The 21530-nt window shown below is 40.9% G+C and overlaps 1 protein-coding gene across 1 annotated transcript in view; it reads right to left on the bottom strand.

Annotated features, from left to right (window-relative positions):
- Nucleotides 1-21530, bottom strand: part of BANK1 (B cell scaffold protein with ankyrin repeats 1) — a 166950-nt gene that overhangs the window by 8044 nt on the left and 137376 nt on the right. The window contains exons 9-14 of the mRNA XM_037380134.1: nt 20988-21084; nt 19123-19428; nt 15918-16199; nt 5775-5837; nt 1723-1904; nt 10-73 (exon numbers count right to left, since the gene is read on the bottom strand). Of these exons, the coding sequence (XP_037236031.1) occupies nt 10-73; nt 1723-1904; nt 5775-5837; nt 15918-16199; nt 19123-19428; nt 20988-21084 (994 nt within the window). The remainder of the gene's footprint in view (nt 1-9; nt 74-1722; nt 1905-5774; nt 5838-15917; nt 16200-19122; nt 19429-20987; nt 21085-21530) is intronic.

Here is a 21530-nt window from a genome sequence, read left to right as displayed (position 1 = left end):
CAACTTTACCATTCAGATTTTCCTTTTCTAGTCTGTTTCCAATAGTGGGGTCTCTAAGGTGATATGCTTTTTCCTTTAGTAAAAAACAAGCGTAAAACCAGCACCAGAAATCAGTAACGGAAATTTACTGTAGGAATAGCGAATAACTACAAAAAGTTGGATTCTTTAGCACTCTGAAGATCAAGCTTCCCTCTCCAGGAAAATAATGTTGAAAGAATGAAAAATGTCTATGATGTGCTATAAGTAAATACTAATTTTAGCATTTATACCTAAAAACTCTTGTGGAGTTTTTTCCTACCAGAAAGTTACACAGATTCTGGCATTAGATTAAAGAAGCTTGGAGGTTTATTTTTTTTCTTTGGACAAGCAATTTTTCTCAGAAATCCCAGTGAAGACCAGACAACTGCAGTGACAGCATGAAGTAAATTCATCTGCTCACATTGGGGTAATAGTGAAAGACTTTTCTATGGTACAAACCCAAAGAGCAATCACACACGCAGTGCAGGGTATAAACCACCCCTAGAAAGCAGCTTTTTCCCTGCAGTGAAAACAGGCCAAGTAAATCCTCCTTGAAATACAGGCATCTTCTAGTTGACCAAGAAAAAAAAAGACTTCCCTAATCTATGCAAAGGTAGCGGCACTAAGTTGTATCAGCTTCCTCCTTGCCTGACAGAGCAATACCAGCAGCTTCCACCAGCCTGTCTGGCCACAGGCAGACTTGGAAGGGGACGCCCACCACACTCACACGGTTTTCCAACAGCTGGTGCTGTGCTGCTGGTGCCCAGCCTGGGAACTGGGCTCCTAAACTGTTCTAAGCCTTGCGCTTGTGCTGTGACATGTTGCACTGTGACGACAAAGCTCACACTATTTCTTCATTAAATGCAAACACAGAGAGCATTTAATCTCTCCTTGTTGACAGCACCTGAGAGCTCTCCCACTCCACATGGCTAGAGTAGCAGACTAGCTTTGGTTCTTCCTCTTTCTACCAAATGCAAAGAAAATATTTTTGTTAATGCACAACCTCATATAAAATGAGGGCATAACCTCTTCCTCCAGCTGTCTTCTTAGAAGTAATTAACAAACCTCCTCACCGTGCCTTACTCCTTAGGCTGTAGCTTTGATGGAGTTCTTTCAGTGACTCAGTGCGTAGGCTTTTGTAAATCCTGGGTTTATGCACCTCACTTTACTCCACACGCTGAATATAAAGGAGCTGAAGAGCACAGCTAACAATTGTGAATTTCACTAAGTAGATTCAACACTTCCAGAGAGGCATCAAGCCTGGTGCAAGTCAATATATATTAACAATGTATGCTTGATATAGTTATGTTTCTGGTAGCTGACACTGTTCAATAGTGCATTTGGTTTGTTCAGCTACAGAAAGTTTTGTGGTTTCATAAAAGATGCATAGACCCAAGCGTCACATAGCAGTTCAAAACAGAAAGCTTAGAAGAGCAACGTATTAACTCATGATTTTAACCAAATGCAACAGCACCTGAAGTTAGGCGAAATAAATTCAGAAAACCTCTCAAGTAAATCAAACCACCATGGAAATGGGTATCTAGAAGATTCAGAACCATACACAGCAAGTTCCTTGGGAGCTGATGGGTATATAAATCATGACTCTTATTTTTGCCCTCATATCTAGGAGCCAAAATACAAGCGTTTGTTTTTGGAACTTCTGATCAAGATTCCTGTCAAGAAACATAAATTTCAGACTCATACCTGTTGAGTAGACTGTAGTATCTGCTTTTCATTCTGCCACTGTTTAAATCTGTCGAGCGCTTCATCCACAGAAATTGCCCCCTTTTTCACCTGTTCCTGCAAGTGGATGAGTTCTTCCTGTTCAGCAGGGATGTTGTGTTTCACAGTGCTATCAATTACTGTGTCAGTGTGGCCTCTGTGTGCTGGTACAAAATGTAGAAAGATAAAGAGAAAATATTATTAACCCATTTCATTTGTTTTGCTTTATGACGAAAACACTTTTTTCGACAAAGGCATGTAAGCAGTGATTTTATAATTGGACATCAATAAAAACACAGTCTTCAGGGTGGCTCCCTCCCTCCCTTTTCCTCTTTCTGTAGTTTTTTTACTGGGTTTTTGGTTTGTTTGTTTATTTCAATGAGAGAAATTTAACAAATCAGTGAGGGTTTTACCATTACTCTTTGGCAGCAGAGTAGCATCTTAGACTTTTCATTCATTACTATTGTCCTGATCCACGGGTTCTCCATTAGTGTCAGTCAGTACTCCTTCTACCGCTAAAGCTGTTACTGACTTTTTAAAGGAAATTGTTGCTATGTTAAGACAAATAATATCCACAGTGCCTTTTTTTCCCCTTCCTTCTCCAACTTCACACATTTCTCAAAAGCTGGGCCTGAAATCTGGTCAGAAAGCATATTGAAATTTCACTTGATTTCCCTACCCCAAATTATTAAATACATTGCAGTGACAAGAAAACCACTAGGACTACAACCCAGTCCCTCCTCGAGGTTATGATACAGGTGCCCAGCTGAAGGGAAACGACAAGGAGACGTGTGTGATCAGTCACAGCTTGGCCCAAGGAGGTGTAGCACCACATATCGCCAGGATACTGATACTGAAATGGCCGATCCAGAACGCATGAGCCACCGTGAAGCAGGGCTCTCCCTGCCCTCTATAAGGCTCTTGCAAAGGTGCCATAAAGCACCTGTTGCACTGCACAGGGAATGCAGCCAGGGGAAAAGTTGAAACTGTCGGTATGATTTAGCTCCGTTTTTCTGTGTTGTGCACCAATATCTTCATTTTAAGTGAGGAAGGACTGTGCAAAGGGAAATACACTAAGGAAACTAATAAGGAGCTGCTGTGGCTTCTCCCGTTCCTTCCTTTTGATCATACGAGCACATGCTAGGCATGAATCTCGGCGAACTGTTTCTGTTTTGATGGTGTACTGACCCTAATGCTTCCACCTGAGAGAATTAATTGGAAATCAGACTAGTTTAGATAAAACTGCATTTTTCATATCAGCAAAACAGGTATGCATGTGTGTATTTCTCAGACCCATAAAAACTCTGTTTTATCACAGAATGGTTTGGGTTGGAAGGGACCTTTAAAGGTCATCTAGTTCAAGCCCCTGCAGTAAGCAGGAACATCTTCAACTAGATCAGGTTGCTTAGAGCCCTGTCCAACTTAACTGTGAATGTTTCCAGGGATGGGGCATCTACAACCTCTCTGGGCAACCAGTTCCAGTGTTTCAGCACCCTCATTGTAAAACATTTCTTCCTTATATCTAGTCCAAATCTACCTTATTTCAGTTTAAAGCCATTACTCCTTGTCCTATTGCAACAGGCCCTACTAAATGTTTGTCCCCATCTTTCTCATAGGCTGTAATAAGGTCTCCCTTGGAGCCTTCTCTTCTGCAGGCTGAACAACCCTGATTCTCTCAGCCTGTCTTCATAGAGAGGTGCTCCAGCCCTCTGACCATTTCTCTGTCCCTCCTCTGGACCTGCTCCAACAGGTCCATGTCCTTGTTCTGTTGGGGGCCCCAGAGCTGGACACAGCACTACAGGTGGGGTCTCACCAGAGCAGAGGGGCAGAATCACCTCTCTCAACCTGCTGGCCATGCTTCTTTTGACGCAGCCTAGGATACGGTTGGCTTTCTGGGCTGCAGGCGAACACTGCTGGTTCCTGTCCAGCTTTTCAACCATCAGTACCCTCACCAGTCCTTCTCCACAGGGCTGCTCTCAATCCCTTCATCCCCCAGCCTGTATTGATACCAGGGGTTGCCCTGACCCAGGTGCAGGATCTTGCACTTGGCCTTGTTGAACCTCATGAGGTTCACATGGGCCCACTTCCTGAGCTTGTCCACATCCCTCTGGATGGTATCCCGTCCCTCAGGCATGTCAACCACACCACTCAGCTTGGGGTTGTCTGCAAACTTGCTGAGGATGCACTCAATCCCACTGTGTCATTGATGATGATATACTGGTCCCAGTATGGACCCCTGAGAGACACCACTTGTCACCGATCTCCATCTGGACATTGAGCCACTGACCACTACTCTCTGGATGCAACCACCCAACCAATTCCTCATCCATTGAACAGTCCATTCATCAAATCAATATCTCTCCAATTTAGAGAGAGGTATGGATAAGGAGATTGAATGCACCCTCAGTAAGTTTGCAGATGACACCAAGTTGCAGGGCAGGAGTGTTAATCTGCTTGAGGACAGGATCAGAGCAATCTGGACAGGTTGGATTGACGGGCCGAGGCCAATTGTATGAGGCTCCACAAGGAGAAGTGCCAGGTCCCGCACCTGGGTCACAACCACCCCACACAACGCTACAGGCTTGGGGAAGGGTGGCTGGAAAGCTGCCCAGCCGAGAAGGAGCTGGGGGGACTGGTAGGCTGAACATGAGCCAGCAGTGTGCCCAGGTGGCCAAGGTGTCCAATAGCATCCTGGCTTGTGTCTGAGATACTGTGGCCATGGCCAGCAGGACTTGGGAAGTGATTGTCCCTCTACACTCGGCACTGGTGAGGCTGCATCTTGAATCCCGTGTTCAGTTTTGGGCCCCTCACTGCAAGAGGGACACTGAGGTGCTGCAGCGTGTCCAGAGAAGGGCAACGGAGCTGGGGAAGGGTCTGGAGCACAAGTCTTACGAGGAGCAGCTGAGGGAACTGGGGTGGTTTAGCCTGGAGAAAAGGAGGCTCAGGGGGACCTTCCTGCTCTGTACAACTACTTGAAAGGAGGTTGTAGCAAGGTGGAAATGGCCTCAAGTTGTGCCAGGGGAGGTTTAGACTGGATGTTAAAAAATTCTTTAACTGAAAGGGTGGTCAAGCATTGGAACAGGCTGCCCAGGGAAGTGGTTGAGTCACCATCCCTGGAGTTATTTAAAAAATGCATAGATGTGGCACTTAGGGATGTGGTTTAGTGGTGGACTAGGCTGTGCTAGGTTAATGGCTGGACTTCATGATCTTGAGGGTCTTTTCCAACCTAAACAATTCTGTGATTCTATGATTCTATGTTGTGGGGGACCATGTCAAAGGCCTTACAGAAGTCCAGGTAGACAATACTGGTAGCTATTCTCTTGTTCACTGATGTAGTTGCTCCATCACAAAAGGCCACTAGGTTGGTTACAAGAGGTATGCTACCAATATTCTAACATAGTAAGAGCTAGAAGGTCCTGTAATCTTTTCCTAAGTGGTTTAGCATTCATAAGAAATATTACCAGTTGCACTGGAGACTGCAGTTCCCTGCTGCAGCAACAGATGCTTATATGCTGTCCTGACCTGCTGCTTGTTAAAAGAAGGAGGAAAAAATCTTCACTCAGTGTTCGTTCATTTCGTACGTAACATTGTCAATTATTTTAGAGTACCATTAATGGAATTTATGGTAGCAACATTTGGATGTGCTACAACTCAAGTAACAACTGAACTGTCACAAGAAATTCATTTTTACATGGATCTTGGGGTAAGCAAGTTGCTCCCCATGCTGCTGCCTTTCCATGGCTGGAATTAGTGCACAGCTGAGCCCTCCTGCCCTTCCTTTTCTTGGTCTTAATCACAATGGAGAATGGAAAGAGCAGAGCATAAAGTAACCTGACTCTACAAATCTTTTCCACAAGACTAACTTTTATTTTTCTTTCCTTAATCTGATCTCTTAATGCTGCAATACCATTAAGGATATAAATGGTATGTGGGAAAATAGATACTAAATCAGTCACAATCAAGTCACAGCAAATCTCTTACTAGTTCTACTGAAAAGCATCAAAGCAGATAAAGAGCTAAATTAAATTCCTTACCGGGCTTCCTGCAGTATGTCCTGTTGTTGTCACCGGGCACTCGGGTGGCCTTTTGCTGGAACACTACAACAAAATTAATAATAAAAGGAAGTTGGTGAAAAATTGTAATAAAGAACATCACACTTCCTGAATGAAGGAAGTAGGCTCAGAAAGCAGGCTGGAATAAATTTCTTGTTCTAGCCTAGAAGTACTTCTCAACCCACTTGTCAGTCTAATGTTAATTACTTGAAAAACTGTTCTGCTGCACAGAATGGCAGAATTACTGATATTACAGATACCATGACAAGAAGCTTTGAAGAAAATAAACCAGACTTATCACATTAATGGAGTACTTGTTTCGAAAAAACAGCTAGATTTTGGAGTTTTCTTCACATGGTGCAGACACTGTAGCCTGTTTCTTCTTTTATGGGGAAAGCTAAGGCAGAAAAAACAATAGTACTTGGTGAGAATGATGACACTACTTAAGAAAGAGTTTGCGTACATTTTTGTCTATTTAAGCACCAGGAACAGCAAAGCATGATCACTTGTTCCACTAGCATAGCCCATCATCTCCATTCCTGTGAGGTGGCTGGAGTACAGCCAGCCTGGGCATGCCCTGAAAAGCTGCAGTCAAACTTTTGCTGGCAGCGTATGTAAAACCCAGAAGGTGGGAACTGCTTGGCTTCCGACTTAGCTACTGCCATATAGGCTTTCCCTCTGAAGTCTCAGTTCTGTTTTTAGCTAAAAAACCTGATAACTAGAATAATTCCTTCCACTAAGTAATCTTCCTGACATCACTGCAATGCAGCAAGGGTGCCAGTTCAATGGAGCAAAGACTCGCGCAGGGGCCAAGGCCCAGAACAACGGAGCTCTGCTCAAGTGGCAGAGCAGACACGCTCCGCAGGGTACCCAGAGTCCTGGCTTCTTGCTCCTGCTGACCTGGGAAACTGAGTGGACCTTGGCCTGCTCAGCCTGCCTTGTATGATGTATCCACTTCTCTCAGGGGAACTTGTAAAATGGATGCTAAAGTCTGCTGTGAGATCTAAACTCTGTGCGTGCTACATGCAGAGGTGAGGAAGGAGCGATTCCTGAGGGTGTATTTTCTACACTGCAGAATAAGTCTCCAGCTAACTCCTGAGTAGGCTTGTATGGAAGGTGATGATGAATGAAAACAGCTGGGGACTTGATGTTCCTTAAAAATGTTCTCAGGCTAAATGGAGAGACTAGAAGAACTATACAGGCAGCAGAGTCTGTGGATGTTATGTCCCTAGCTCCAGCCTAACACCGTTAAAGTTTAACTTTTGTAATAACTTTTCTCTGTAATTCTCGAAGAATCCTGCTAAATATGGTTGCAGTGTTTCCTTCTATACTTGAAATAGTATTCTCTTTTTAAAGAAGAAATTAAAGTAAACCAGAACACAGAAGTAATGCAGGCAGCTCTAATTTTACTGCGTGAGGAGGAGAAGGGATATACTCAACAATGTCCCTGATTGGAAAGCACTTTAATTGATGTGCTTTGAAATTTCTGCTGAGTTTTGCAATGTTGGCGTAATCAGAAATGGAATTACTCTTACAGTTCAACGTAAAATTGTCAAAACCACTTTACATGCCGCATCTTGCGGAAATGATTTTAGTTGGCAGCAAGTACTCAGTATTCAGCAAGACCTCAGTGGGTGAGGTCAATGAAAACAAATTTCTGTTTCTGGAATGCCTGGAAAGACATATGCATACACCACTGCACGACTGCCACAGGTTTAGGGAAGTCTCTAGCAATTTACCCTTTAATTCCCACATTCTAATTACTTACAAACTGCTTGAATACCGTAGTGGAATTAAAGAAACAGTTAATCTTGCACAGGGATACGCTCCCTTATTTCTTATGGAAGATAAAGTTAATAGTCCTTCAGTAAACCAATAGCAATTAATAGCAGGTTTTTTAAGTGTCAGAATGCCACAGACCTTCAGCTGAGGAAGAAATAAAAAAATTATTTTTTTTTCAGAGCCTCTCTGCCATAGATAATCTGATTTAAAAGTTGCAGTACTTCTACTACACTTTTTTGCTTTATGTGTGCCCTCCAGTAATATCTGCATAATTAGAAGGCAAGTCCTTTTGAATTTTTAATCACATTGTGACTGGCTAAAATACCCATAGATGCTTGTAGGTCAAAATCTACAGATTAAATGTCCCAACCCAATACATGCTATATAATTTTTGTCTACAATGTATCTCCTCTCAGTTTCTCAGAATTAAAGGAGGCTGAGAGAACTAATAAGTAATTCCATTTTATTTCCTCTCCTCTCCTCTCTTCAGTTGCTACAGGACACAGATGAAGTCCTTTGCATGCCCTAAATAAATTTTTATGTCTTAGGTATAAGATCACTTTTAAGGAATGTAATGTGACCTCTGTATTTCTCCAGTAAAGGAAACTCTGAGAGTAAGACACTACTGCAATATTTTCTAATAGGACATCAAACCAGAAAACAACATTTTAAAAGTGTGACAAAACACAAATTTTGTAGCAAATATGTAGAACTCTGGGAAAATCCTTAAGAGAAGGCATGGAAAGTGAGTGGGATCCAAGGAACTCTAAGTTGCCTTTTTTATCTCAATCAGAATAGCTACAGATGTTGTTTCAGGCTGTCTGCACATGCAGATAAATAACGTTATGAGGCTTGAAACAGGGTTAATATTGTCATGGTTATCACCACAAACAGAAGGGCTAGAAACATTTTAAATCTAAGTCTCATGTGTATAGTTTTGTACCAAGAAGAGCATTTTAGTCACACACTGTGCAAGAAACTGTGATGAGTATAAAGCGTCTAGAAAGAGAGAATGAAATTTTTTACAGTAAAGGCAGGTTGACAAAAAGAACAGGAATTTGATTTTCAAAATTAATTGAGGTTCTAACACAAAGCTGTAATGGTAAGGAATCATAGATGCGCTATGACATTTCAAAAATTGCTTAGTGTTACGCCAGTAAGAAGTGAGATAATTAGAAACATAGGCAATTGAAATGCGGAAACAGTTACAATATAGGAGAGGACAACTCATATCAGGTAAGAGGCAATGATCAACCAAGATATGGTTTCTAGTCTACATTTTACTTCACCCATCTAAACTACGAGCAATGTTGCCTGATTTGTTGTATTAGCAGCGTCACCTCTAAAAATCAACAACAGTTTGCCACTATTCACTAGCAATTAAAATAAAACCAGACCAAAGAACTTATCCTCTGGAAGAGAATGTGAGCTAATTGTACCTAATACCTACCTACTTACTCAACTTTTCCAGCAGAACAAACGCAAAAGAGAAAAGACACAGTGGAAAACCCCCCAATCAATAAATATCACTAATTTGAATTCAGTTTGCTTGGGGCAATTCAAGATGCATTTACCCATCAGCTTCATTGAGCTGATGTTCCAAACAAAATTACTATCGCCATGACTGTTTAATTTAGGAAACATTCAAAATGAAAATCCAGGGGAACAAAATCTTTATAGGAACACAAGGTTAAGTGATAATGCAAATTAATTAATACACTAGGGTTGCACTTATTAACACATCTCAGCTCAGTTGCAAATTACAGTGAGTTTGTAAGCTTCTTCCTTCTTAGTAGGTTTTTTGCTTCATTCTTTTTAGAATTGTTACACAATTAACTCATGATTAATAGAAGAATGCAGAAGGAGGGGTGAATTGCTACTTGGGATATGTTGCAGGGAGAGACTCCTATCTTTGCCCACTCTATTTTCCCCGTTATTTAAACATTTTAACACTTAAACTGTGTGCACATTGATTTAGATTGTAAATTAGATGTAGCACAGCAAGGGATGATAAATACACAGAGAATACAAAGGAAGGAATATAATACACATATTATTCTGGAGATGAGAACTCTGCAGATGTTCGTTCATTTTTTTCCCCATTATTTTAGATCTCATTTCCCTTTTGTCTTGTGTTGTTTGCCGACACGCTGACCATCACTCAGCATGAGGACTAGGCAGATGTTACCAATGCAATGCTAACCAACATTTTCTGAGAGATGATAAAGGACTGCCCCTAAAATTTAAGCAAACTAGTTCACATACTTAAAATTAAACCAAAAAAGTCTAGTGATTCTTAACATGAACTCAACCATGGAAACGGGATACTGTAAACAGTATGGACTTCTTTATTTTTCTGAGACAGCTGAGCACAGAACAAAAGTGTATCAGCATGCCTCGTGACTCTGGTCTCGTTAGGTCAAAGCACTGGGGAGAAGGGATGGCTGGGCTGTGTTACGCTGTGCAAGGTGACAAAGGCTGAAGTCCCAGAAGCTGTCCTGTCACGGTAGCACAGGTGTCTGAATGCACTTACACTGGTACGAGGCAAGGGGAAAATGACTGGCCAGTTTTTAACTGCACTGGTGTCAGAAAAGCAGTGACCACATCTAAACCGGTACGTAAGTTCTGATCTGTTCTAGATGTGCTGTCTGACACTCAAGACACTTACGAGAACCCGCAACAGTTGTTTCAGCAGAATAAAAACTAGATGATGTCAAATGCACTTGTGGTAACACCAAACTGCCATGCTGCTCCGTTATTTGCAGTGGCCCAATGCATCCCGCCCGAGTTTTTGAACCACAGCATCACGCCCACCGGTCACAACTTACACAGGCTGTTGTCAGCCTCTGCCTTCCACAGCCACATAATTAGTCAGTTGAGATTGACAAACCCCATTTTCTCAGACCAAAAGGAAAATGACTTTAAAACCAGTGTAATGACAATGTGAAAACATTAGTCCAAAAATAAACTTATGCTCACCAGCAATTCTCCTCCCAATTTGCAGTGAGATTCTCAGTCTGTCAAATATGAGCTCTGATCTGTTACAACTCCAGCAACCTTGGTCAGGGAGGGACCTCAAGAGACTACACAGAGACAACTCCCCTACACTGAGGCAAGATAATAAAAGTAATACCAGAACCCTTCTTATGGGAGGGGTAAAAACTGAGGGAGAAGAATAGGTACTGGTGGTTAGTTTAAGAAGCCATTCAGAAGGCGGTGTCAATGCTTGCTGTGCCACACACAATGCAGAGAACTTCCCCACTGTTGCTCTTATCAGAAATTTAACTTAGTGGATCATAGAAGTTGGAAGGACTCGAGCGATATACTCAAGAATATTTGCCCCAGCCTGTAAAACCCGAATATACTTCTGCAGTCCTGTTTCTTCTGTAGAGAAAAGGAAAAAAGGGGAAGACTCTGTATTTACCAGAAATATGCTATTTAGAACAGTTTGCTTTTCAGCCAAGACAAATATCTTCTCTCTGTGCCCCTTATTCAGTACATGTTTCAATCCACCGAAGTCAAGATAGCAAAAAATCTGATGGAATGAACACAGTGGATGACGCTGGTTTACCACTTCCCAGCCAGGTCTGTAAAAACAGTTTAAGTGCTCTAAGACAGCTGAGCAGTGGTTCCTAGTATTTTATTCATGGAAAAACACCCTTAACTTGGGGATACATAATGAAATTCATCTGCACTGCAGTACTTTATACTCACTGTAGGAAAGTACTAAAAAATCCCTCTGTGGGACATAAATGTTTTGCACTTTGCATGAGACTACACTTTGGAAACCCCTGCTTTACAGCAGTTAAACAACGTGCATAATAAGAATTACTAACTCAAGATGCAATCACTACGGTTCCCAGTAAGCAGCCTGGTAAGTTTCCAAGACACTAACAGATCTGTTCTGGGTTTTGTTTTTTCAATTCATTTATGTTGTCTATTCTGTATATGAGATATTCTGCCTACCTACAAATATTCACTGGCTGCTGCTACTTCTGCATATCTTCTGATTCTGAGGAGCAATGAGAAAGCTATTTTCTTGTGGGATAGTACCTGGGAAACATATTTTTCCACTTCTAACTTTTAACCCTAGTGTGAAGTCCCCCAGACAGCTATCTTTAAATAGTAAAACATTTCCAGTGCACAGAAGGGAAACGCATTCCTTCAGGGATTTGTGAGAGGCTTGCAAAGAAATAGTGCATATGAAATTTCATTTAAGCTGTTGTAGGTAGGACAGGTGTCCTTGCTGCAGAGAGCCTCTCTCATACTGGTGGTCCCTGATAAAGAGGTAAATGATCAAACCAGGACAGTAACGTAATCCTTAAGCCCTGAGGTAGTCCTGGGAGGTCAGGAATGGGAGGGAGGCATTATAGAAACTCATCCACCTGTCCTAAGATCCACCAGGGACTTTGGTTTCCAGCTCAATCAAATCTGGTCTCAACAGGGAAAATTAAAACTGCACTGTAAACTGAAAGTGCAACACCTTCATACATTTATTTAACAGTTGTTTTGGCAGCACATGATTGAGAAAACACTGAAATAACCTAAAAAGGAATACTAAGCACTTGAGGAATGGAAAGGGAGCACGCTAAGAGTCACACAATCTGGACAACAAGCTATATGGCACCAATTTGCAGCTCCATTGGTTGATGAGCCTTTCACACAGAAGGCAGAATTCTTGCAGTGGTCTGAATGTGCTCTCTGTTTGTTAAAGATGCAGTACGTTTAGCAGTGTTCAATACAGTAGTTTGCATGTTCATTAAAATTTGAAAATAGAATAAATGAAACAGAGTAAAAGCAATTAGAACGTTCCTGTTTTATATATTTCAACTCACTCATGTTTCCCAGAATTCGTCGCAAATTCAGGTCAGCTGGTCAAACCATATATTGTGGTAGTTCAGTTATGACAGCTTGCATCATGAGTGCCTACTGACTAGGTTTTAAAGTGCAGATCCTGCTCTGAAAGAGACTCGAAAAAACGAACTTGTAAAGTTCCACGTTTGTTTTCTATAGATCAACAGTTCTGCTATCTTATTCTGCAGAGCACCAAGTGGGTAAGCCTACAGGGAGCAGGCTTTCTGCCTAGTATATACTTGAGCTTCCATCTATTTGAAAGCTACTCATTAGGAAGAGGGCTATTTGCTCACATTCTTTTATGCTGTTCTCATGGAAACCCCACCACTTTCACTTAAAGGAGAAGATACTCTTTTGTAACTTCATGGACTTCAGTGTGTGGTGAAAACCCTCGTGCGAATTCAGCCACTTAATTTTGTCCTGATGGATTCAAAAAACAAATTAAAAAGGAGGCACCAAGCGTGCAAGCCAAAAAGCAAAAGCCATTTCTGCTATGCAATGCTTATGCTTTTTTTTGCCAATAAATAAGCCCATCATCTCTGTGGGTGCATAAAGGGCAAGAAAAATTCTCTTCTTGCATCTCTGCACGGTGCTATCACAACAGCCCCTGTGATCCTTGGGGCATGAAACTTGTTCTTTCCATGAACTCCCCAAGTACATGGGGATCAGTCGTGGGTGACTGTGTAGCCTTAACACAGCCCTCCTCTGTGCATCCTGCTCCATTCTCTAAACCCATTTTTCCCATAGGACCTGCACCTTACTCGACACCAGAAGCGAACAGTTCTGAAGATCAACCAGAACTGTGCAGTGAAGACAACCTGCTTCTTACAGGAATATTTAATTTGTTTTAAAAGTTAAAAGGTATTTACTGAATGGAAGGAGAACAAAGAGGAGGGAAGGATGCCTCTGTTAAGTAACTAAAAGCTGCTCTGCAGAACAGGGCTTCTCTCTCCAATACAGCCCCAGCATAACCCCAGATGAGTCATTTCAGTCAGCAATCAGGCTGGTGAATCCAGGACATGAGGGTGCTGACTAGACACACTCATGATTTACTTTGAAGTTTGGAGCACTCGTAGTGGCCATGAAATCAATGGAATCTCTGCTTTCAATAGGTACAACCTTATCCAATACTGTTAGTCTTAGGAATTGCATCTTAGTTACTTCATACCGGAGATCCAAAAAATCAATCCAGAAAAATCCAAGGGTTTATCACAGGAGGGCCTGAAACAACACACTGGGACCTAGGGCAGGCACGAATTTTATTTTAAACAAAAATAGGAATGAAAAAAAAATGAAGAATTTTGCATCTTATGCTCACCCACTTTAAACAACAGATGAAACAAAGTATCTGTGATAAATAGCAGCATGTGGCTGTATACTTAAGGACTTACGTGGATACATGTATATACACATTTAAGAATTGTAATGTTTGTGGCATGGAGAAAGAAGTAAGACAGCAAAATTACCTCAATTCTAACTTTTTGTTTATTTGGCTTTGCAACTTCTGCAATGCTCTTTTTAACATAATGTATGATAACAAAACCTGAAACTATCATTAATTTGAGAGATGAAAAATTTGTATATGCACTAGCCAGAGTAATTTTATTCTACAGTGATTCGATTCTTTTATAAAGCAATGGATGAAAACACATGCAGATTTTAATGATGGACTGGAGTGAAATTTTCTGGTTCTTACAGTGAAATAATCTTTTTTTCTGATTATAAGCAGTTTTAATATAATAAATTGGAAACTGGGATACTGCTGGACTGGACAGAGTTTTTTAAACCACTGCGGAGGAGGAGAAAAATTGGCAACCCAAGCCGCAAGAAAAATCTTTCAGCTGAAGATGTATCACTTCTGTCTAACATTTCACTATCTCTCTCAGTGAGAGATAGTGCACAAAACAGGAGACTGAGAAACTCCAGATCTGGAACCAGTAGGATGGCCAGGCAAAACAGAAGTCTGAGGCGCCAACTGAAGCTTTCTTGAAGTACTTCCACTTTTCTCATGTATGGTGTAAGTAAATGAACTTGACCCAGAGGCTGATTTCACAGAACAACAGGAAACTAATTTGTCTACCACTACCTGCTTATAAAAGCAAAGCTAAAAACCTTGGGGGTGTGTGTATATGTATCTATCTATATATATATCTGGCGTAAAAGAACTATGGTCCCATCAGAGCAGTTCCTCTATAGTCTCTTCTTTAGTGAACAGTTAGGGTAGACAAAGCAGAAACACTCTAGTGCAATAAAAGACAGTAAAAGCAATCTCCCAAATAATTTATCTTCACAGTAAGGGTTTTCAAGTCACTGGCCTGTCTATTATTATGGAGGAGGAAGATATGAGACGCTGCTCTAGCAATCTTAGTAAAAGCGACCATTCCAGGACTTTTGTAGTTCTAACAGGCCCCCTGTATACATCCATTCTTGGATTACACTTTAACTACTGTTACGATTTATCCTTATACCTCCTGAACCTACTGAAGAAAGAGCAACTGAATGATGAATGCATTAGCCTACACATTCTGGCCCTCACCTGGAGTTATACAGCCTGGAGGCAGAGAGCTAGCTAGAAGAATAAAATAAATCACTGACTGAAATAGGCATAGAAAAGGAGGTGCTCCTCTGTGTTTGGCAGAATGATTTGGGTAATATTAATCCTCTTTTAGTGCAGAGCATGTGCTGGATGGAGTAAGCAATCTACTGGTGTCCTTTCTCAGCCTGGTTTTCTACCATTTATTCTTATGCATATTCTTATTACATGGCAGGTTTTTGTAGAAGAGGCTGGAAATGCAGGCAGTATGGATTTGGGGGCTTACACAGAGATCTCTGCAGTAGGTTCACAGAAATTACTTTTGTTATTTTGAAATTTGGCTTGAGTCTGAACTGGACCACATGATAAAAAAATCTCTTTCAGCTTTACCTCTCCATGAATAAGCTCAAAAAGGTCCCCCCATTTTCACAGAAATGGTAAAAGGACACAATCCTTCCTCAGGTGGCCATTTCTAGCCATACATTGCAGAAAGGATATGTGAAAGAAGAGCTCTCACACTCCCATTTCTCCCTACCGCTCTCATCAGGGGAAAAAAAAATCCCCCCAAAAAACCTACTACAATCTTTCTCAGAGTTAAGCAAAAAAGTTTTGACAAACTGATAGGAACTGATAGGCTATTCAAATAGCACATTCTGTATCTCACCATTAAGAACAGACACACTCATAGCTAGCCCAGCGATTCTTAAATTTTCCATCACAATTTTTGTAAAATTAAAGCAAAAAAGTGATGCTATCTGAGATGCAAATTGAAAATTAACATTAGTTAGAGATGTTCTCAGCTCATTTGAAAGGTGAGAATAGGTTGACTGAATCAACCGATATCTTGGTTTGAAAGTAACTGAACAGGATCTTAGCCTTTTAAAATTACTATTCATCAAATAGAATAGACACATCTGTATTCTACCAGCAAATATTTACAAAGCAGCAGCACTAACCTTGTACTATATAGGGAGTGTTCTCATCCCTGACTAGTGAACACATGGGACGAGGGGCAGGGGCTGGTGGCCTGTTCATGATAAATGACCTGCGTTCTTTCCTTTTCTCCTCCTCCTCTTCAGCCAGTACGAAATCATACAGAGATTCATCCAGTTTCACCAAAGTGTACGGGTCTTCCTCCTCGCCATCTCTCTCGCATGTATCTTGGTCTTCTCTGTAGCGTGCCGTTATGAATCCACCACCACATTCTCTTTCACTTCTGTCCTCCACAAAATTCCTCTCTGAAAAAGCAAGGAATTGTGTTCCATACATAGGGTAAAGAAAAGAGATTAGGACTTAAAGCTTTATAGTTTCCTAAAGTATCTCAGAGACCTCATTTCACTTCTCAGCTAAAGCACTCTGATTTTCAGAGGCTTCTGATCATCTAAGTCAGAAGAGAGGATGCCCCAAAGGACTAATTCCAACTTCAGGGCCTCCTCATGATTTCACATTGGATTATCAAAAGCAGATGCTTGGCTATTAGCCACAAAATAAATGGGCTTATTTAAAAGAAATACCGAGTGCCCCTGTTGCTCCTGCAAGAGTCATGCAAACATATTCTTTAATGGTGAAGCCACGTAAGTGGTTCCTGTGGCATTTTGGAAAGTCACACAATTTGATAGCTGTTGCAACAATGACTTAAGAATTGAAACTTATTTTAGAAGATGTTGGATTTTGTCTTTCCTATATCTTTGATATCCCAACTTGTTTTGAGGGCTTTACAAAGATGTACTGCAGGACAAGGTGAAAAAAAACTTTAAAAGCCCCTTACAGTGTAAATGAAATTTATGACCCCTTATAATCTATGCTAAGACTATCTAACTCCCCCAGTAACTTCCCTGACTCTCTATACTACCTATATTTCATGTATTTCATAGTACAACTACTTGGAAGTTGCTTTCCTTTAGATTTTACATTTTACAGCATTAAAAGGAATCAAAGAGTTTCCCAGTACCTGGATTTGTTTTAATTTGTCTTTAAAACCACCACAAATGGTAAGATTTAGAAGCTGTTACTGAGGTTGGTGTTCCTGTAAATGTCTGTAACTTCCTTGTGCTGATTACCCGTCTTTCATACAAAAACAGTAGACCTGCCTGAAAATTCTTGTACTGAGTTACGTTTTCCTCATGTTGTGATCTACTGCCTGTAAATGTGTATCTGCTAAACTAGGCTGTGGTCACTACTGGTGTTTTCAATCCTTTGGCCGCTATTTAAAGAACTGTTTTATCTGTTTATGGGTTCAGGGGAGCTAAACAATCTTTGTAAGTGAGATACATTTATAAATGGGATGTGTCATGTATAAATGGGATGTATTATTAATATGTACTGTCAACAGATATTCTGGCTGAGATGCAAAAATGCTTTAAAACAACAAGTGGGATTGATACACCTGTCATATTAAATATGAAAAATATTTTGTTTCCACGTTGCCATAAAAGTTCTGTTTCTTTCTCTGTCGGGTATTCTTCCTTTCAACTCCCACTGGGGGCACTCTAATGCCGCTGCCAAAACAGATTTCACGAAGAGGAGACTTGCCTTTTACGTATTCCACAGCAACACCTAAAACTGTGGCTGACTAAAAATACGTCGCAATGACTCCTAAGAGCTCCTCTTTGAAAGCAAGCACCATCCTCATTTAGAGGAATTCTGATAGCCCCCACCCCACTCCCCAATGACGAAACTGAGGCTAACTCTCAGGAAAATTCACAGCGTGTTTTAAATGAACTATTCACACAGAAGTGCTTTTAGACAAACTCTTCCTCACCAGCACAGGATTCAGCACAGGACACAACGTAGCTGAGAAACTTTCTCTGCTGGTACCCACATACAGACAGCCGGTGTTTGGCAGAGAGGGAGTAGCTCTCATGTGGCTATACCATCAAGTAGTAATGTGACCAAGACAGGCATTTATATCAAACCCACAGTAACAAATCCTGTATGCCAAACCTGACTCCTCATTTATGCACACATAGCTGCAGTTGAGTATTTTGTGGGAAGTAAACTGCACCTTTAACATTACTTTTATTCTGCCCCTCTTTCTCTTAGAATCCACCTAGACTTCCTGCATACACCAGCTTTTTCTTTCACAGCAGAAAACAGGACAAAACCCTACCTATAGCAGGCTATAAGGCTAGAAAGCTATTTTGATCTACTTATGTAAACTTCAAAGTGCTTGGTGATGTAATTTACGACTTTAATAGGTTATGCCACATTTAAAAACAGAGTTAACTGTAACAAGCAGTGGAGAAACTGAGAAGCAATTTGTGTGCACGCTTATCAGTAGTGTCCGTGACAAATAAGCTGGGTTTTTTCACCCTATGTGACTATTTAAGTCTGGTATTTAAGCTCAAATTCTTTTGCATACTTTTCTCAATAAGAAAAAATTATAATCATCCTTTCTGAAACAGATACAAATAGTATTTTGGGCTTTTCATCACTTGAATCAAACTACAATACTAAGAGGTTTTTACTCTGGGGCAGAAGCACTTTAAACAAAAAGGAAAGAAAAAAAAAGGGCAAAGCATTTTATTACAGGTCACATTTTCTCTCTCACTTTTCATTCTGCAACACAATATAGCCTCTTATTTCTAACCATAACATAGGCTAAAATGTATTAAAATACTATAAAATACTATGTTACCTCTCTCTGCACAGTCCTTTTCTATTAATTCCACCTATGAAATTCCAAGCTGTATTAAATCAAATGTGTTTAATACTTTTAACATGGTGAATCTCTCCATACAGTCACTTTCTATTAATTCTACCTATGAAATTCCAAGCTGTATTAAATCAAGATAATATTTAATATTTTTAAAGGGTAAATGCTTGAGTTAACTTGACAAAAATACAAGCTCAATCTTTGTTTCAAGCCTCTCTTGTAAATCCAATGCATCATGTATTATTTGGCAGCTCTCTGAGATGTGCAGTATGGCAAAAACCTGAAACCTGAACCCAGCAGTCCATATCACAGTATAAGCTGACATACCTGGTCATGAAGATCTTGATGTGGCAAAGTTCATGTGCACATGCTTGCTTTGCAAATTTAGGACCATACTGCCCAGCTACCACTGCTAGAAGAAGTAATCAAACATAATCTCTACAGCAGCACCTAGTCTACACTTGCACATGTTTGTACCTGGGGTTATTTTCCTCCCAAGATCATACCTTGTGCTAAATTGTGCAGATCGTCCTGTCTTAGGATGCCAGGTAGATTTTGAGGGGGAGGAGGGGGTGGCCCCTTACAGGAAAAACAGCCTCTTCTGTTCTCTTTGAGGTCATCAGGTATGCTGGCATACAAATTGTCAGGACTGTTGTGAAAGCTGTATGAATCTTCCTCTTCTTGATCTTCATGTTCTGTCTCCTTTCTGCTGTCTTCTACATCATCTTTCTTTCCCTCATCCATCTCAGCTTCTTGTTGGCACCTTGATCCAAGTCCACATTGATCTCCTGGGTTCTGCGTGGCTTTTAATGCTAAAGAATGCATTTTATTTCATTTAAAATTTGCCACCTGGAAACATTTCCTGTTTAAAGGATTCCCACAGAAGCAACACAATGGCTTAATAAAACTTTTATGAACTGATACAGTAGGAGAGCTGTCAAATACATACTGTCAGTGAATAGCTCTTTAAATATTTACCAAATCAACAGTGGAAGTTTTTATTGTATCTTGCTACTCTGATACCATCCTTGTGCATGCAATGCTAAACTTTTCTAGAGCTGCTGTCAGAATGAAATCACACACAATTACCTTGCCTCCATGACTTGTATTACTTGACTTTCAGTGCAGCACAGAGCAACACTTAGTAAAATAAAGCTGTAGCTCAGGCAGCTGTGTAACTTGTTTTCGTACAATGGGTTTTGGGTGCTTATTTGAATCTTTTTAAAATGAAAAAAAAACCAACCCAGAAATGTTGTCCCTGGGAGACACGGCTGTATGCTTGTGGAAATGGAACCCTTTTGTCTTCAGTGGCCTGCAGACTGCAGAACAAGAATATAGTGGAGGGATGTGAAAGCGCACATTTTAGTCAGTATGTACAGCATCGAGATTTGGGTAGTCAGCCTCAGTAACATAACAGAGTAAACTATCCAAGTCCATCAGCAGACTCACAGTCAATGCATAGCAGGTAACATAAACCCCTTGAATTAGGTTTCTACTCTGAGTTACCCTTTGGTGGCGCCTTGCTTTCACCACTGATTCAAATGGCAGGTTAGGGCATTTAGCTGGCAAACATGGCCAGCTGTTCCAGTCCACAAGTCCGTGTTCTTCTTCCATGTGCCCATCCTGACGTGTTCCCATGTACAGCATGACAGAAACAGCGAAAATGTGATCGGGGCTAACCAGGTTTCTAGCTCTCATTCTCACAGTGTCTATCATCTACCCAGATGTGCTAAAGCAACCAGATTAAATTTAGCAAATAAGAAATATCCTTTTCATACAGAATATGAGACAGTTGAGAAAACAGAATTGTCAACAAACAGGTAAGATACAAATAGGATAAAGTTTAGCTTTATTGATCCATGATACTGCAAAACATATGCAAAATACACACCACCAGTAAATGCAAACCAGAAATTTTGTTTGCACTTTTCAAGGGGAATGTGCATGGTCACACAGATTGTCAACAAGACATGCTTAGATGTATGAACATCAAGCTGCAAAATGTCTACTATCTGTGTCTTCAGGACTTGGCTGCCGCTGTAGGCAGAGTCTCCCCTTATATGAAGGCTGTTCTCTGAAAACTTGGAGAATTTATCTGTTTTATAGATTCAGAGCAGAGATCACAGATTTCCAGAATTTACCAGGAGGGGTGGTTGCAGTGAGGTCTGTTTTACTGGGTGGTGACTGTTACCATGACTGCGTCCCTCACCTGCCTTCCCCCTTTTCCTAGGATATCTGCCCTCCCTGGAAGTTGCAGTAACATGTGGAAACCGAAAGTATTAAAATAATTTGCCCCCTCTGTTTGTCCATAATCCCACTCAATACAGCGCATGCTCTGTTACTGATAAAGCTGTCTAACAACATCACTTACTCACAGCTCGTTGGGTTTCTGAGGCTAACATAAGCATGTAAGTGTCATCTTCTTCTGCTTCCTTCTTGCAATTGGTGAAGTTATCTGCTGTGTTAATCTTGAAAGAAAAATAAAGGAGAACAGTTGTTTTGGTGATATCATCTCCTACCTTCACATTCTGCTATCAATATAATATTCAGCATTCTACTAAGGGAGAAGTGGAGACAGAAATATCATGCATTTGCAACTATGTAGTGGCATAAGTACTATAGGCAAAAGGAATGCATATATCTGGGCACATATAAAGGACATAAGGTTCTGCCATGAAGTGATATACAAATTTGCACAGCAAGGACTGAGGCTAATTGGTCTTTCCTTAGCACTGTGCTGGGCTGTCCAGACAGTCCCCAGCTCTGCTCCCAGCAGTGAAGCACTCATAGGTAGTGACAAAGACCAGTAAACCAGGAAGTCTATAGGACATTACTGAATAGCTCAAGGGTGCACAGCATCCAAGAAATCTGTGGAGAGCCCATTACATTCCCATAGCCTAGTGGTTAGTACCAA

This window comes from Falco rusticolus, chromosome 1 (genome assembly GCF_015220075.1).
Source record: "Falco rusticolus isolate bFalRus1 chromosome 1, bFalRus1.pri, whole genome shotgun sequence".
Lineage (NCBI taxonomy): Eukaryota > Metazoa > Chordata > Aves > Falconiformes > Falconidae > Falco > Falco rusticolus.
Note: the sequence above shows the minus strand (reverse complement) of the source record. Positions and strands in the feature narration are given on the sequence as shown.